Here is an 18,892-nt window from a genome sequence, read left to right as displayed (position 1 = left end):
TCTGCATTTTTGACAAGCTTCCAGGAGTGCCAGCACTACTAGTCTGCAGACCACAATTTGAGTGGCATAGTTACAGCTCCCCAAGCTGTGGGCCAAGACATTACTGTATGCCACAGTTGGGGTGCAGTGGCTCTGAGACATTGATCCCACAGCTATCTGGGCAGCAGGGTTATCTAAGCCAGCTTCCAGCCTTAAGTCTCCAGGTACATGTTCATATGTTAGCATTTTCTATATGTGCTGTGACATGAAAAATATAGAAGTGCCTTAGAGATATCTAGTGCACCTGTTTCATGTTGTACATAATGAAACTGGGACCCATGGACACTCCAGTAATGACCTTATAGATAGAACTCAACAGCCCTGACTACAGTGCTGTGGTTTTAGTGTTCATCTAACATTACATTAACTCTTTAATACTCCTAGGGTATCAAATGCTAGTCCATTTATGCCTCTAAATAAACCAAGTTTAATTTATAACTACTCACTTGAGAAGATCTGGAATAAGGTTCAAGTTTAATTATAAATGTTAAATTTTAATTACTCCCTATATATTTAGTTGGCATCTATTTAAGAGCAAACATCTGCCGCATGTGGTGGTAGTTAACCTAAGAATGATCTGGTCTTAAACTTATGCTTTTTTCTTAATTCTAAAAATAGAATTGCAACAGCAGTTATTGTTTTTTCTTAAAGCATTTAGCTTTGTAAGAAACCTTTCATCTTTGCATTCTTTGGTATATAGCACACTACTTGAAAATTACTTTTTACAGAATTTAACCAAAGTTGGAAAAAAGCAGGAAGTTTTTTTTTCATCTTAGGAGCAGTTCTTTAGAATACTGTCATAGACTTGTTATAAGTAAGAGTCTTTCCTCTCAATCATGCAGTAATTTTTCTCAATCCCATCACTATATACATGTCCCTTTTGTTCATCTGACTCAATGAAATAAAATGCACGTTATATAATGTATAATAAAAAGGCTTCAGAAATTGAGGGTAATTAAATTTTCAGAAAATTACACAATCTAGTTTCTTATTAAAATATTTTTAAATGTGAGCCACTTAGAGAAGATTCAGCCATACAACTTGGTAGGCACAAATAAAGATAAGATGGCAGTCATGTGAGAAAAATGCACTAAGTGTGATTTAGAGAGTGATTGTAGTTTGAACCGAGTTCAGAGTGTTCATCATATACACTGTAGCTCCCAAGTGTTCTTCAGATCTCTTAGGGAAAAAAATCCAAAAAATGATGTTTAAAAAAAAAACCCTATGAAAATGTTGGAAAACAAGAAGAGTTCTCTCTGTGGCCCTGAAGATGAATGGAACCCTGAAAAACAAAAGGCATTTGGAATCAGATTGAAGGAACCAAGCTAAACTCAGTCAGGAATAGAAAAGGTACATACAACTACTGGATATTCTCAGCTTAGAGGCAGCAGATACTGAAAAAGAAGGGCGCCTCAGGGGAGTGTCGTGCTCCCTCTTTAGGGCATCATTGATGATCTTAACAAGGTGGTTTAACCATTACAGTTTTACCCCAGTTCTACCAAATTACATCCAACAGAAGTGTCTGCCCACAAGTAGAAACAATAAGTAGAAATACTAGAAGAAAAGAAGCAAGACAGAGCTCCAGAGTTTTGTAAAATTGAGAAGAAAGCCCTTCCCATTGCCCAGAAGATTAAATAATTACACCTCCCCCTCACTTTGAATAATCAATGCAGTATGTTGAAATCAGCATGTAAGGTATTTGAAGACAGATGCATACCCAATGAAAAATAATTATTGAACAGTTTAGGAAAATAAACACTATGAAAATGGTCCTTGAAGATATTAGGTCCTAATCTCTGGAACCTGTAAATGTTACTTTTTGTGGGGGGAAAAAAAGGGTTTTTGTGGGTAATACTAGATTAAGTGTTTTGAGATGGGGCAATTAATCTGGATTATCCAGGTGGGCCCTAAATGAGAAGTGTCCTTGTAAGAAAGAAGCAGGGAACTCTGACACAGATAAGAAGACAGTAAAGCCAGAGAAGCAGAGAGATCAGAGTGGTGTGGTTAAAGCAATGGAATGCCAGCAGCCACTAGCAGCGGAAAGAAGCAAGGACTAGGTTCTCCCTTTGAGCCTCTGGAGAGAGCACTGCTCTGCCAAACCTTGATTTCAGCACAGGGATACTTATTTCAAAATTCCTGTTGTTTTGAGGCATCAAGTTTATGATAATTTGTTAACAAGAGCCATAAGAACTAATACAGGCTCTCAAAAAAAAAAACACCACAGAATTAGCAAGAGAAAACAGAATAGAAAAGAGTAGAAGAGATTTTTAAGGAAATAAACAATATTTTTCAAAAGGTAAGTGAAGTTGTAGGGTTCTAGAAACAATAGAAACATTTGCCATCTTATCTTTATTTGTGCCTACCAAATTGTACAGCTGAATCTTCCCTAAGTGGCTCACATTTAAGTAGCAAAGAGCTAAGTTTTCATCTAAAAGAGCCAAGCAATTCTTCTAGATCACAAAACAAGAACACATGTCAGAAAAGTTAGGGGAAATGAAGGCTAAATCTAGAAGTTCTAATATCAGCCTTGTAGCTGAAAAAGGAAACAGAAGGGAAAGAAGGGAAGAAACCCCAAATAAAGGAATAAACATGAAAGAAAATGAAAAAGAGTCCAGATTATGTGGACCCACTGAGTGTTAAACAGGGTAAATAAAAGTAGAGCCACACTTACACTGTCTTTCTATAGTTTTGAAACACCAAGGATAAAGTGAAAAATCCATAAAATGTTTAGAGATAGGTTTTCTAGAGAGAAAAAAACATTACCTACCATAATATGAGAATTAGATAGACATCTAATTTCTTACTCGTGAATAAGATATATTCACTAGTATATTTACCGAAGGACACTTAGCAGTAGTTAATTCAAATGAGGGAAAATGATAGCATTGTATTAGCAAGGAAATATGTGAATTTTTAATGCAAAACTTTCTCACAAAAATCCTAGTCTATATCACTTCAGCAGTGGATTCTGTCAAACATTTAATAATCTTTTTGAAAAGAGGAGGAAACACTTCCAACTTACTTTAGAAAGATGGGAAAGTCCTGATTCCAAGACTTAACAAATGTATTACAAGAACAGAAAATTACAAATCAAAATCTCTCATGAACATAAATGTAAAATCTTTGACAAAGCCTCTGTTAAAAGTTGAATTGTGCTCCTCCCACCAGCCAAGAAAACTTTTTTTTCAATGTGTTGAAGTCCGCGTCCCTGGTTCCTATGAATGGGCTCTTATTTGGAAGTAGGGTCTTTGCAGATGTAGCCAAGGTGAGGTCATATTGGATGAGGGTGGGCCCTGACCCAATGCCTGACATCCTGTGGATATGGACCAAAGGGGAATCACCATGTTACTGGAATTCAGCTGCAAACCAAAGAATACCAAGGATTGCCAGCAACCATTGGACACTAGAAAGGACCTTCCCTTAAAATCTTCACAGGACCATAGCCAGCATGGCCCTGCTAACACCTTGATCTCAGATTTTTAGTCTCCAGAAGTGTGAGAAAATAAGTTTCTGTTTTAAGCCACCAAGTTTGTGGTACTTTATTACAGCATATTTAAGAAACTAATACATCTTCTAAGGCAAATGTCATATAATTGACTATATTTTTCTATGAAACTTCTGTATGACAAAAGAACTACAAGCTAAATTAAAAGGAAGACTAGAAGGAAATATTTGCCATAAATATAATAAAGGATTAGCATGTACAGTATATAAGGAACTCCCACAAACCAACAAAAAGACTATGATTAGGCATTTACTGAGGGAAAAAGTACAAATGGTTAACACGTATGTGAAAAGATAATCACATTCATACTTCAGAAATACAAAATAACATGTTCTGCAAATTCTACAAAAGACTTGTTTTGAGGGGTCTTTTTTTAGGAAGGTGGGGAGATTGGTGCCATTTCTTGTTGGGGTGATATTTGTAAAGAGGTACTCATATACTATTTTTTAGAATACAAAATACACTCGGTACACTTATTTTAGAGCTAATTTAACAGCATTTTAAAACACAGCACCTTCCTCCTCTCTCACATACACATAGTGAAGGATGGCAAGGACTCACATGCAGTACTGTTCATATTTGTTGAAAAAGTGAAAAAAGAAACAGCCTAAAAGTCCAGTAGTAATGGAATGATAGCATAAATTCTGATAAATGCATATTATAGGATACTCTGCAGCAGCAAAAAAAAAAAAAGATTATAGAGCAAATGTACTGATGTGGCAAGATCTCTAAGACATTTTTAAGTGGGGCAAAAAACTTGCAGAACAAGTATATCGACTGTATTTATATATAAAACTATTTATGTATATGTAAATAGCTCTAAGTACATTGAGAAAAATCTAGAAGGATACACCTAAACATTACAGTGTGGGTTATACTGATGGTGATCTGTACTGTTCAACAGGGACTTTCACTTTGACGTTTTTGTTGGCATTTGGTGGTAGTACATTCAGATAGTTTATACTTTTTATTTAAAAATAAAACCATGACTTATATGGCAACTGACTCCTTAAATATTTGGAGCATTGCATGTAATCTAAAGTTTGGCATTCAGAAATTCATCTTTAATATGTATGTGAAATTATATAGAGAGAATTTAAATGTAAATTAAATTTGTAAAAATATAATTCATTTAAAAATCAGTTTTACAGAAGAGTTGCAAGAAACAGCATGAAGAACTCCCAATTAACTCACCCAGATTCCCCAGCTGTTCACATTTCACCACATCTGCTGTATCTTTCTCTCAGACATGATCTTTATTTATTCCTTTTCTGAACTATTTGAGAGAAAGTTACAGATTTATCACCTCTAAGTCCTCTAGTGTATATTTCCCCAAAACAAGGACACTGTTTTTTACATGTACACATAAAAATAGTCTTATGCATTATAAAACACTCCATTTTACGTTTGTTCTGAAACTTCTTTTTTCCCTCCAGACTCCAAATCAAGAAACAAACATTAATATACTTTGTGATCCCAGAACCCATCCAGATTTCACCCATTTTCCTGGCAATGTCTCCTGGATTATCTGGGTGGGCCCCGAGTAATCACAATGATGTTTATAAAGGAAGGGGATGGGCAGGAGGCTCAGAGAAAGAGGAAGAGATTCCTAGGGCAGAAGCAGGTCAGGAGAATGATACAAAGGTGCCACACTACCAGCCTTGAAGGCAGAGGAAGTGCTCATGAGATCCTTAACGTGTGACCATTCCTGCTTTTCTTTTTACTTTTTTACATCTTGCCTATCTTGTAAGTTGTTGAGAAGAAATGCAAGCATTCGTAGCCTTGTATGAGTTTTTCTTAAGCTGCATTTCCTAATTCCTGATTTTTTTCTCTACCCTTTTGAATTCTAATGTTTTTCTATAGTTAGCTTACAGGTGGATGCATATGGCCTTCACTTTTACTGAAGCCATTTTGGGAAAGATTATAAATACAAAATGAGGTGCCTTTTAGTTTTGTGGTAAAGCTGTGGTAGGAAACTTACAGAGATTCAGATGAATGCCCACCCATCACTTGGTCGCTTTGTCTAGTCCCTGGGGTCTGACGGCACAGTGCTGAAGGCGGCGCCAGCAAGGGCAGAGCCACCAGGTACCTGGGCCATCAGGTACATTAATTGCTATTGTGGTTCCATATTTCCAGGACTATAGCTCATGTTTTTGGGACACTGCTATCAGACTTGATCAGGTCAGTATGTTGATCCACAACTTCTTCAAACTGAGGCCCCAAGGGTCTTGTTTTGAGAGGGATGTTCTGGACATGAGAGATGTTACAGTGTAAATTTTGCATTCAGCCAAACCCAAGAATAATTCTAGAAATAACTTCCAAGCTGGGCATCTAATGAGCAATTTCTCTAAACTTAAGTTCCTTCCAAAAGGGAGATGATATCTTTTAGGGTTGTAGGAATTAAATGCAAGAATGTAAAAATGGTACACATGTAGTAAGTGTTCAATAAATAGCAGCTATTATTAAGAATTCTTTTCATTGCCTCGAGTGATGTATTACAGTGCAAATCAACTCTGATGATAATCACAAGAGTATTACTTATTACTAATCCTTCCATCAACATTAGGCTGAAGTTATTTTCCCTTCTGTGCATTTGTTTTGTTTCTGCCAAGAAATTTTAAAGTATACATGGGGTTGATCAGATTGTATTTACATAACATTTAGTAAAATTTCCAGTAAATAAAAACACATTAATGTTGATACTAAAGTGGTATATGGCCTCACAGGTTCCATGTCAGTGTTCTTTCTGCATTCAAAATTGTTTCAAAGATGTAATGTTTCTAAACAGTGATTGAGTTTTTGACACCCACAAGTTTAGCATACAATTATTTTAGATCATAATCTAATTTTGGTTATATGGTGGTTATTTTTGTCAGTTTTAGTAGTTGCTATTGTAATAATAGTCTAGGAAGGAGAAAAGCATACTCAAATGTATGCCTTTATTATTAGACATATTATATCAGGTGGGTGTTTCATGGAGATATAATCTTGACTCAGTTGGTAGAAAACAGATTAAATAGGGAATGTCAGCTCTCCTCTTCAGTAACACTGGCCAGATTATTATCGTTTCACCATAATGGCAACATCTGCCAGGGAAATGAAAATAAAATTTCCTCCCTAAGGAGATTCTGCCTGCTCCAGCTAAAGCTGTGTATATATGGGGAATGCCAGGAAATTCTGACATATTGTTGGAGCAAACACCTCAAAAATATCTTGTTTTTTCTGTTTTAGCAACTTCACTGTGTGGTAGTTGGAAGCGAAAATGCCAAGCGATATTTTGAAGCGGTTCAAGGATCAAAACAGCATCGAGGAGAGCTCTTCGGGGTCTGTAACCTCTTCAGACTACGGTCCCAAGGCTCTTGTCTTACCAGGGACATCCTGGAGGTGTGAAATTTTTCTCTGACCTTTTCAATATTTTAAACACATTTTTCTCCCTTAGGAAACTTGAAATATAATTGCTGGTGCCTTTTCAGAGAAATGTTTGGTTTTTGTTATAAAAAATGCCATGTATTGAGAATTTCTACTTTTAGAGAAATAAGAAATGCATTATTGTATTATTGTACCTTTAAACTAAGATTTTTCTCATATATAGTTATAACTAATGTACACACACTAGATGTCTACATATACTAGATATGTACATATACTAGATAGTGTGACCTCCAAGGCCATTTTCAGACTGGCAGAGAAAAATGTATTATTTTTTATAACAGCTGTTGAAATCAAGAACTAAAAAGAGACTTTCCTAAATAAACAAAAATTATAAATGTGTTTTGATTAAAAGTTACCAAATACTCCCTGAGATGCACTCTCATGTTTCATGGAGATTTTTGTTTTCTGTTCCCAATAAAAATTCCACACCAATATTTCAAACTCTCCCACTTGTGTTCATCCTCAGCATACAGATGTTTCTTATTCTTCAAACAAGATATTTATATCCTTTGAAAAAATATTTTAAATTCTTTAATACACCAGAATACAAAGGCTATTAACCTATTTTCTAGTTGATGTTGACATGAGCATCATGAAGTCCTGGACTGTTGTCCTTATTAACCTCCTTATCATAAAAATGAGGGAACTGAGTCCTAGGAAACTTAAGGATATTTCTCTTAACTTCCAGGACTTTTCAGTAAAACTTTCATGTAGGTCATTTATTTAGTAAGTACCCTAAAAACAGCTCAAGGAACAATTGGTCCCTGTCCTAACTTACACCATCGTGATGGGAGGCGGAAGGGAACACTTACATAATGAGCATTACCATCAGTGAGCATGTTAAGCAAGATTTGTGGCACTTCAAAGTGATCACTGCTGGATGGGGAAGAAGAAGGTATATATTATTTGTGTCCTATGAATATTACGACTATTATACAATGTCTTATGTTCACAGCTGAGTTTCTCTGTTACAGTAACTATTTGATTCTAAATTGAGGGGCCCATTTAAAGGTCCCCTTTCTCTATCTTTTCTATTGAATATGCTGCTGCTTTCACACACTTCCTTCCCCCAGTTCCTCTTCTGTAATTAGCAGCATTTTTTGCCTTCCAGGCCCCCCTCAGATCCTGCCTCCATCTCAGAGTACCACCCCACCTCCAGCCTGTACTCACGTTTCTAATCTGAGATCATTATCCACAAAACGTATTAGCACTGTATGACTTGTCCTGTTTTCTGCCATATATTAAATAGTTCAGTGCTCTAGTTTGTCAGAGCAGCCACCTATTCCGCTGTTAAAGTGTGAAGTAAGCAGTATGTTAAATCATACGGTAAGTTCTCTTGCTCTCTCATTGTCCTAAGTGTATCTTGTTTTTCCTCCAGGGTTGTTTATTAGTGTTGGGACCCTCCACATCTTATATTTTGTTTGCAGTAAAATGTGCTTAAGTTCTTGCCAGGCATACTATCAGCATTCAGTGATGAAATTTTGAATTAAAATTGCTCATTTGTTACCAAGAGGATCCAACTTTATTCAGGCCTCATTAAATGCATGCTGTTTTTGGCCAGGTGATGTTTTAAAATATGATTGTTCCAAGTGCTGTATAATGGAAGCACATATTATAAAATAAGTATTTTATTCCCTGTGCTATATTTTTAGTTTTTAAAGGTTGTAGAAAACCCCTTTTAAAATGTTTTAAGATGTAGAAATTTGAATTTATAGAACACTTTTAATCTGATGACTTGGGGCAATTTAGTTGTATTTTGCATTGACTTTCTGTTGTCTATATCATGGTTTCCCTTTAGAGATAGATACTGAGAGTTGACTTCACAAATACTTTCTGAATATATGCTAAATATCAGGTCCTGTACATCACAGAGCTGGGCATAGAGAAATGAATAAAAATCCTACCCAACAAAAAATTTATAGTCTGTTTGGGGGAGACAAGTAATAAAAAATAAGTGAAGCATATAGTATATGACGATGATAGGTTCTAAGGATAGAAATGGAGAAGGTAAAAGATAAGTTCTGGAGGTCTAATGCACAGTGTAGTGATTATAGGCGACAGTACTATATTATAAACTATATTATATATATATATAAAATTGCTGAGGGAGTAGATCTAACATGATCTCACCACAAAAACGAAGTGATTATTATGTGACAGAGGTGTCCCCTAAAGCTCAGGTGGTTACATATTGCAGTATACAAGTGTGTCAGATCAGCAGCGCACACCCTGCATGTACACAGTGTTTGTGTGAATTATATCTCAGTATAGAACAGCGCAGAAAGGAGATGTAGGGAGGCTGTCAGCATTGTAGTCGTAGGTGAAGTGGCCGGGGAAGCGCTCGCTGTGAGGTGGCCTTGGTTCTTTGGAGAGACGAGGGGGAGATTTTCTTCCACAGAGGAGTCTGCCCAGCACAATTTTGAAATGGCAGGGAGGCCAGAATGGCTGGAGTGAAGATCAAGAGAGCAAAAGGTGGTGACAGAGAGATGACAGGAAGCCCCGTCATGCGGAACTGTGGCTGTGACTTTGAGACACAACTTACAGTATGGCATGCTGTGAAATGCCCCCCGTTCTGGCACACGGGGTTCTCCCTGGAGGCGGGCACGGGTTTGAGGGCTGCCGCCGCCAAAAGGGCTCTGCGCGGAGCGCTCGGGTCAAGCAGGCTGGCCGTGCGCCTCGGACTCTTACTGCTGTTCTCAACTTAGAGCCCAGAGGCTTCTGAGCGAACAGAGACGCGGTCTGCTCTGTGTTCCCCGGACTGAACCCAGGGACTTAGACTGTAGTTCTGAGCAGAGGCAGGGCACCGGGGAGGACACTGTGGCAGTCCAGCTGGGTATGGTGGTCCGGACCGGAGTGGCAATGGAGAAGGGGGAGGACGCAGGGGCAGCAACCAGCTGCTGATGGGTCCAGTACGGGGTCTGAGACGAGCCTGACTCCAGGGTGCTCAGACCAGAGTAGCCATCCCCCGTCAGCGGGGTCCTGGCAGCTTGACGGCTGCTGGCGCTGTCGGTTACATCTGTCACAGCCCCTGGGCTTCCAATGAGGAGATACAGGCAGGACCGGGGAAGGAGGCTGCCCACCCCGGCCCATGGTCGTCCCCAGGCCCCCGGAGAAGGGACCTCATGGCAGCTCAGGAGCTCTTAATTATTCTCTGGTTCTGCGGAGGAGACGCCCAGTTGTTGCCCAGATACCAAGCGGCTGGGACCACTGGTGTGTCCATGTCCTCCTGAATCGGGCATTGGTAACTGGCCTGGCAGTACCACTGTGCCTGTCCTGGTAACAAAGAAAGCCTTAAAAAGAGAAATAAGCTGGTTTCCTTTTAAAGGAGAATTTAATATTCTAGAATCTAGGCCATTAATACCTCTGCTAAATGGTATACCATAAGTTTTAAGAACTTGAATAGTTTCCCAAAAGATGTAGCAAGCCTGTTATATAATTAAAGAGTTTTTTAGTTTCATATTAGATGGACTTTTTCATTTTGATGCCTACTATGCTGAAGGAATCAGTGAAAGTGTTTAAATGAATATGAATAATAAATACACTAGCAATATAGACTAGATTGTGCAGTTCCCAACACTCCACATTATCTGTGGTGTTTGAAATGTTGATATTATGTCCCTTCCTATAAATATTGCATAGACATGGTTACTATAGGTATCTTTACCTATAGTACTTATGGATCATTATTGAGCAAATCCATGGCATTTCTCAGTCTCCCCCCAGCCTCATGAGACGTTTCTGTGGAACTGGCTGCAAAGTAGTACTAGTCTTCACTCCGGCAAAGTCAGCTTTGAGGCAGGAAGTGAGTGTGTGTACCAGGCCCTGCTGCTCCCGCTGTGCCTCTCCACTACCTGCGACTTAGGAGAATTTTAATGTTCTGTAAACTGCATGTGAGTCCTTATAGCAAATTGAAAAATAGGAGAACTAAGCAAGCTGCACTCAGTTCTCCTTGCCCAACCCCAGCTTTTAATTACACTGCTTCCGTTTATCTGGTTTCTACCCGGTATTTTACTGTTACTTGCATTCTCTAGAGGGAAGGCCAAGTGGAAGTGGGGGTCCTGACGGCCACAACATGGCTGAAAGAGGAGCCTCCAGTGCGCAGCCCGGGAACGGTGAGCAGCTCCTGCGTCTGTAGCGCGGAACTCGGACAACACGTGCCATGACCATCTTAAGTTTCTTTTCCTTTCTCTCTCATTTTTCAATGAGTAAAGAAAAATATCTTCTAAAAAAATCCAAGGACACAAAGTTAGAAGACTGTCAGTGAAATTAATAATTTAGGCTAATTTAACATTTCATGTCGTGACAAATTCAGGAGCAGTCATCAGGCATTTACATCCAAAACGTTATTTCGGCTATAACAAACTGTCCATCCAAAATTAAATGGGATCTGATATGTGAACTCACATGCAATTACTAGAGATCATACCATGTTCAGTGCAAGTACATGATAAATGGTGTCTCACTGAGTGTGACATCCAATTTATAAGTGTCACCTTGCCCCCAACACCTATATATTAAAAAAATTTCTACTGCATTAAAAAAATATTGGTCCTTATATAGGGGACCGATCCAACCTAAATAAATAATTTTTACTAAACAATAAATTAAATGGAAAAATAGTAATCTGTGTGTTTATGATTACTAAATCCAAACATCAAAATCACCCTGACTCAAGCAGATAATTTTATTTGAGTACTTGATCTTGGGATCCTTTTAGTAGCTTGTCATGTCACATACTACAAAATCTGTATTGTCATCCTAAGGCCTTTTTAAAAGTAAAGAATATGTGTTGAAAGTTTTTTGTTATTGTTGCCTGTTTTTCTTGTTCATTTTTAGCAATTTAACTATAAATTTGTACCCAGTGATTTGAAATATGGGGTGAATATTTTTCTCTGTAGAAATACATGAGTATCAAATGTTGACAAAAGTATTACTGGATAATTACATTCTCTAAATCTTTTACTAATGAAGCCTTAGTTTTAAGAAACTGGAGGATGTATTTAGCTTTGATTGATGTGAGAAAATAAATACTGAATTTATATTTGTAGCAAATTTTACTTCAAAACATCTTCCATATTTTCTGTATGTATTGTGGTCATGATCCTATTAGATCTTATTTTTAATCAATTATATTGTCAAGTTGTGAATTCTTTGTTAACTCCTACACATTTCTTAAGGCGTATTTCAAGAATCTGCTGGACTACAGAAAGCAAGTTGTGTACTTTTCTCTTCTGAGTCCAGGAATTGGTTCCTGCATCTGAGAGGCTGACCACTCTGCTCTGTATTTTCCTTATAAATAATTTGATCATGTGGTATTCTCGCTTAAACGTATTTGTTTTGGAAAGTATTCAACTTGAAAAGAGCAAATAGTGTACCAAGCTGTAATGTTAAATCTTTTACGTTTGTTTATTAACTGTACTTCCAGAAAGTATCAAGTGACACACTTGTGTCCAAATTCAGTTCCCTTCCAGTGTGATGATTTGACATCTCACTGTGATGTTGTTGTAACATTTTCTGTCATTGCTCCTGGACAGCTGAGGGAACCTGAGCGTCGGGGACACGGAGGTCCAGAGCAGCCCCCGGAGCTCCTGGCCGAAGACAGGCGTGATCCCTGCAGTGACTTCAGCGATGAGGAACTGCTGGGCGACTCGGGGGTCAAGGCTGTGAAGAAGGAAGCACCTGGCGCACGTCGAGCAGCGGGCTCTCCTGGACAGCTTTCCTTACTCCAGTGCGGTTTCTCCAAGTTGTGTGAGACAAAGTGTGAAGCCGTTGAGGCCAGTGATGGAAATACTGCCTCTGATGAAAGTTCTGATGAACAGCCCACATGCCTTTCAACAGAAGCCAAAGATGCTCGTTGTCAGAAAAGCCACGACTCCCTTGGTACTAAAGAATACCAGAAATTAGCTAACATCCTAAATCCAAGTGAAAAATATGATTTTAATAAAAGTGAGATTTTAGACCAGAGTATTTCTTCTGAATCTGATGGCAAGAAAAATTTTAAAAATGCAGCTGATCACCGCTGCAGTTTAGGAGATGTCACAGAATCAGAAGACAGTGATATCATCTTTCCCACACAGTATACAACACAGGGATTCTCTGTGAACGGTGTGCAGTGTAAGCCATCCATGGATAGATCTGAAGATCCTGTAACAGAAAACTATGTGAAAATAAGAAATACTGGTGATGATAGAAAGCCTGATGTCCAACGAAATGGACTACTTTCAAATCAATTACATTCTGAGAACATGGCCCTGAAATCTGTGAAAAGAAATGGCAGTAGTGATATTAGTGATGAGTCTGATGACATTGAAATTCCCTCTGAGTCAAGAGTAAGAAAGCAAAGGGCTACTAGTTCTTTGAGGTTTAAAAGAAAAATAGAAAGTAAAATGGGACTTTCCACTTTTCCTAAAACACTGAAGAAAGCAAACCAACTATGTACAACAGATGAAAATTGTAACTCTCAGACTGTTGATAATTTTTCATCCTCAGATGATGATTTATCTGTTAGCCACATCAGTTTCTCTAAACAGAACCATAGACCAAAAACTATAAAAGATAGAGTAAGTTTCTCCTCAAAATTGCCTAGCCATAAGAAAAATAGCACTTTCAGACCAAGAAAACTAATGAAGTTTTCAAATGAGAGAGTTGTCAATCAAGAACAGATGTATGAATCAATGGATAAATTCTTAGGTAACTATCGATACATTCTGAAAACTTTTCTTTATGGATTTGTTTTGTGCAAATAGTTCTATAAGAGATTCTTCAATTAGCTTGTAAAATAGTTCTACAATCAGGATGTTAGATTGAGGAAGTAGGTGGCAGGATAAAGGAAGGATCTCCTCAGCCAAGATAACTTTGTCCCCTACCCCAAGACCTCCCCCCCGCAGTGCCCCATAAATACTAATTGTTGTAACTTTTGTAGTATTTTTGGCATTTTTATGGAATACACAAATGTGTATCCCTAGGCCTGATAGTTTAGTCTTACCCACTTCCGGAAAATGTTTGTATAGTCTCTTTTAATCTATAGGATTCCTCTCCCATCCCTTTCATTTTCTCATGATTTATCTGTTGAAGAACCTGGGCCATCTCTGAGTTTTCCTCAATTTGCATTTTGCTGATTACATGTACTCTTGATGCAGTTGAACATACTCCTCTGTCCTCTATGCTTTCTGGACATGAGCAATTGGCTCCTGAGACTGTATCAAACTTGGGTTCAGTTTCCCTGACAAGACAAAAGTTAGTGTCTGTTAAGACTCTGGGAGGCACAGATGATCCTGGCAGCCATTGATGCTTACTACCTATACCTGTTTATTCATTCAGAGTAGCAAAATGATATTTTCCACTTCTTTCTTTTCCATTTGTTAGTTAAAATGCTTCTATAAAGAGATACCTCTACTCATCTACTATTACTTCCCCAGTGATTCAGTTCATATGGAGAAGGCAGGAAAAATACTTAATTCCTTTCTTCATCAGTTTTTAGTAAATAGATTCCCTATCATCCTCAGAGGATGATCCATTCTTTTTTTAAAATCAGTATGAAGTAATTGATTCAAACCCATTTAACGGGTCTTAATCTATTGCAGTTAATATTGTTGAGGCTCAGTTATCCCATCTTTAGGCAGTGGAAATCTTTGTTCCTGAGACCTTTTGACGTGACGTCTGATTGCTATCTAGTATTACAAGGTTCCAGTGTCATCTCATACATTTTTTTGCCCCAGGCCCAGAATCTGTCATCTCTCCAAGAAATCTTGGGTTTCTTTTCATTATGAAAGTGTGTTTTAAGACAACTTCATCTAAAAATGATCAAAGCTAAGAATGATCATTGCTGCTACTATCTTATTTCTGGACCTTTTCCTTGGACAGATTATTTATGTGTATATATGTGTATATGTGTATGTATATATGTATATACATGTATTTACATATACATATGTATATTATATGTATATATGTATGTATTTAACATGCATATATATGTATATGCATTTATATACATATATGCAATTTGTATATGATGATAAAATATTTCATGAATTTATATTGATACTTCCACACTTACATTAATACTTAATTTGAGATCCTCAAGCTTTTGCTTGACCTCTTCTCTGTCACATTTGTATACCATTTCCTCCACCTAGTAATCCTGGCTCTTAAGCATATAGGAAATTATTTAATTATAATATCCCATAATTACTCACTTGTTTTATACCATATTACACAAAAGTCAAGGAATAAAGATGCCAGTACTACCACACTAGGATTCCTGAAAACATTAAGGGTTTTGGAGTACGGTTGCATATGCTCTCCCGTTTCTCCCCATTCTAAAGGTGGCTGTACTGTGTCTACAATGTCAAAGCATATACGCATTGCATTGTATATCCCCCCTCTCAGACTTCATAACCATAAATTCAGTGTTGCCTGTAAGTCCCTCTGTCTCTCCTGTCATTTTGTTGTCTAAAGATTATTTTCTAGTAGATCCCTCAGGAAGTGCTCCTGAGAATAATAGTCCCTGAGATTCTTACTGATAATAGTTTGTGTCCTTTATACTTACTGGTCATTTTTGCTGGATATAAAATCCTTGGCTCACACTTTTTCTTAGCATTTTAAATATGTGCCTTCATTTTCTTCTGGCATGAAGTGTGCCATGCATTTGTTTGTTTTTCTAAATATCCAAAAGGTTTTTTTCTCTTCATCATTTTCCAGTAATTTTACTAGCTTTTCCTTTGCCTTAGATCAGGCTGCTGAGTAGCTAAAACAAAATTTACTTCTCACAGTTCTTCTGGAGGGGAGAAGTCCAAGATGAGGTTCCAGCATGGGTCGGTTCTCACGGAGGCACTCTTCCCAGTTTGCAGGGGGTCGTTGTCTTGCTGTGTCCTCACATGGTAGAGAGAGAAATCATCTCCCTTGTGTCTCTGATTAGGGCACTAATCCCATTCGTTAGGGCTCCACCCGCTTGACCTAATTACCTCCCAGAGCCCCACCCTCCACGTACCGTCACACTGGGACTTCCACATATGAGTTTTGGGGAGACACAAGCATTCAATCCACAGCAGTGTTGGTTATTCTTGGTCACTATTCTCGTAGTATAGTTTCAACACAGTTTTTATTTCAGGAAAGCTTTCCTATACTAGTATTTTTCATATTTGATTTGGCTTTCTTTAGGCACTTCTGTTACTCAAATGTTTGATTTTTGCCTGTCTTTGGTATTTGTCACATCCTCTCGAATCCCTTTATATTTCTTTTTTCTTTTCACTTGTAAAATTTTTCCTTCTATTTCTCTTAAGGCATTATCTATTGTGTTTATTACTTTTTCTAATTTAGTCCTCATTTATGAGATAATTTTTTTTTAATTTCTAAGTCTTTTGTGAGTCCTGACACTCATTTCCAAGTTATTGTAATTCTGATTTATGTTGTTTTGTCCTGTATTTTATCATTTTCTTAAAGGTTTTTAACCTCATTTTGAAATCTGCTACAATTTTAACCTGTTGTGTGTGCATATCTTTCTGGCATGTTTTTATTTTTATTGTAGGTATATTATTCTGCTTGTTCTTTTTCCTCTTACAATAATTTTTATGAGATTTGACTCTCCTCATTTACAGAAGTTATTTTCCCTTAAATTTTAAATGAGACAGAATTTGGGAAATCTAATTTCACAGATATCCATGTCTGTTTTTCTGTATAGTGGCTAGGGCTGGGGCTGGAGCTCATGGGGTATCTTGTCATCTTGTTTTGTTGTGTTGCCCAGAGCTCTGGTCTTTCTGTCTAGTTGCTGTCTGTTCCCACGTAGCCATTCAGAGAGACCGAAAAGCTGCTTCCCGTGCCACCACCATCTGCCAAGAATCTGTTTAGTGATTTTAATACTTAGCATTTCTTTGAAAGCATCTGACTCATTCCCAAAAACCTACATAACAGAAGCTGATATAAAAGCGAGCATGTTTTGAAGTTTTAATCACTGTGTTTAATTTACCTAAAGTCAAGCTTTCTTTTGTGGCCATTAGTAGTCTCTTTTAAGAGCTGATTATGTGTATCAACTATACTTCAGTGAAAAATGTTTGTGATGATGCATGTTTTGGTGATCTTGTAACTAAGAACTGGATGCTGGCCCATGTGCTACAGTTAGTTTTAGGCATGAGGAACCTATTGCATAAGCTGTTCTTTAAAGATCAGCTAAATTTTGGGTTGGTTTGTTTTTATTTTTTACTCCTCAAAAGGTGTCAGTAGTTAGTGTGTAACAATACTATGCTGAATAATGCATAAAATGTGTCATCAAAATGAAGAAAAACAAGTAAATTTTTCACCAGAGAAATCTTCTGAAGGTATTAAGCTGTTGCCATACACCCTCCTTGGTGTTTTGAAGTCTAAGGAGAATATTATCTTAGTTGCCTTGTTGGTCATCTTATCTAACAACGTCTTACTCTCTCGTGATTGGCAGTTCTGTTGAGAGACGTTCAGGACTGAAACTGCTCAAGTGTTGGAGGCTGTTAACTGAGGTTCACTGCCTGAGCTGTTTAAGGGAACTGTTCAGACCTCAGCTCCAGCCTTCTCTTTTATGACCACAATTTAAAAGTAAATTATAGGTGCCTAGAAGCAAAGCAATAAAAAACATAGCCATTTTTTAAACTTCTTTCAGATAAAAGCTGTAAGTTAATTTTTTTCATATTCTAAAAAGCTCCCAATCTTGACATTCTATGGGCATATGTACAAAAAAGACAAAATACAAACAGTAAAAACGAACAAAGCCAACAAACAAAACCCCCCGGTCATGACCTCCACGCTCCCGCCCATCACTGTCATCACCACAGGCTTCAAGGAACAGAGAGGGCTAAATTAGCAAACAATTTTTTTTCAATCAACAGAGACAACAAATTCAGAGGCAACCCTCCACTATGACTTTTCTCTTGTCCAAATCCTTCAGTTTAAATCTGAGGATTGTTACCTAATCCCAGAAGTGCTCGTATTGACAGGGGGGAAAAGTCATTTGCAACCTAGACCAACATATTTGAATGTTTTCTCTTCTGTGTTTTTTTTTAAAAGAACATTAGGATGTGAACATATAAACTGAAATTTTTCTTGCTGATTAAAAATAAAATGAGCATGACCAGTTTTTTAGTGCATTGCTGATAGAGTACACATGGGCCAATTGCTTCATCATGAGAATCACTCGGACCCCTCACTTACCTCCTAGATGGCGTTCAGGAGGTGGCTTACATTCACTCAAACCAGAATGTGATTGGATCGAGCAAAGCTGAAAATCACATGAGCCGATGGGCAGAACATGATGTATTTGAACTGAAGCAGTTTTCCCAGCTTCCTGCTAACATTGCTGTTTGCACTTCTAAGGTAAGAGTGTTACGGAAAAACTGAAAACCTGGGCTGGATCACTGACAGAAGAACCAAGCAGCACTCGGAGGTCTTGGAGAGTTGAGTTTTATTTCACACCCTGGGCTCAGACGGGAGTAATCTCCCAAGGTCTGAGCCCCGAGCACAAGCAAGGGGAGCCATTTATAATTTTTTTGATATGTGGCATTTCAGTACGCACAGCAAGCAGGGTGAAAGAGGAGCCCGGGGGAGTGAGAAGAAAGCGGTCTGCTGACCTTGACAGCTGTGCTGAATATTTTCCTTATCACTCCCCCTCTGATGTCCCTTTAAACACTTCGTTCTAGGGGGCATCATTTTGTTTATGATAGGGTCATAGTGGCTTGTGTTCATACTTTTAACCACTTTGAGCTAGGATTTTTTTGTATGTGTGTGTGACTTTTTGTCCAAGCCCTGAGTACTTTGTGAAGAACACAGATGATGATGTTTTTATGCATTTGTCTGTATGGGCCTTGTGTGTACAAGTTGAAATAAGTCCTTCTGACTTTTGATAAGCCTGCACTTAATAAAAAATACCCAGCCTTTCTCAGTCCTAATTTA

At 37.9% G+C, this 18,892-nt stretch overlaps 1 protein-coding gene across 6 annotated transcripts in view; it reads left to right on the top strand.

Annotated features, from left to right (window-relative positions):
- The window catches only part of ERCC6L2 (ERCC excision repair 6 like 2), a 210,056-nt gene that overhangs the window by 118,403 nt on the left and 72,761 nt on the right, over positions 1-18,892 (top strand). For all 6 annotated transcript variants that reach the window (XM_036904383.2, XM_036904385.2, XM_036904380.2 and 3 more), the window contains 4 exons: positions 6,776-6,928; positions 11,008-11,088; positions 12,511-13,666; positions 18,162-18,316. In XM_036904383.2, coding sequence (XP_036760278.2) covers positions 6,776-6,928; positions 11,008-11,088; positions 12,511-13,666; positions 18,162-18,316 — 1,545 coding nt within the window. The remainder of the gene's footprint in view (positions 1-6,775; positions 6,929-11,007; positions 11,089-12,510; positions 13,667-18,161; positions 18,317-18,892) is intronic.

This window comes from Manis pentadactyla, chromosome 3 (genome assembly GCF_030020395.1).
Source record: "Manis pentadactyla isolate mManPen7 chromosome 3, mManPen7.hap1, whole genome shotgun sequence".
In the NCBI taxonomy this organism is placed as follows: Eukaryota; Metazoa; Chordata; class Mammalia; order Pholidota; family Manidae; genus Manis; species Manis pentadactyla.
The sequence above is the reverse complement of the archived record's forward strand: the minus strand, read 5'-3'. Positions and strand labels throughout refer to the sequence as shown.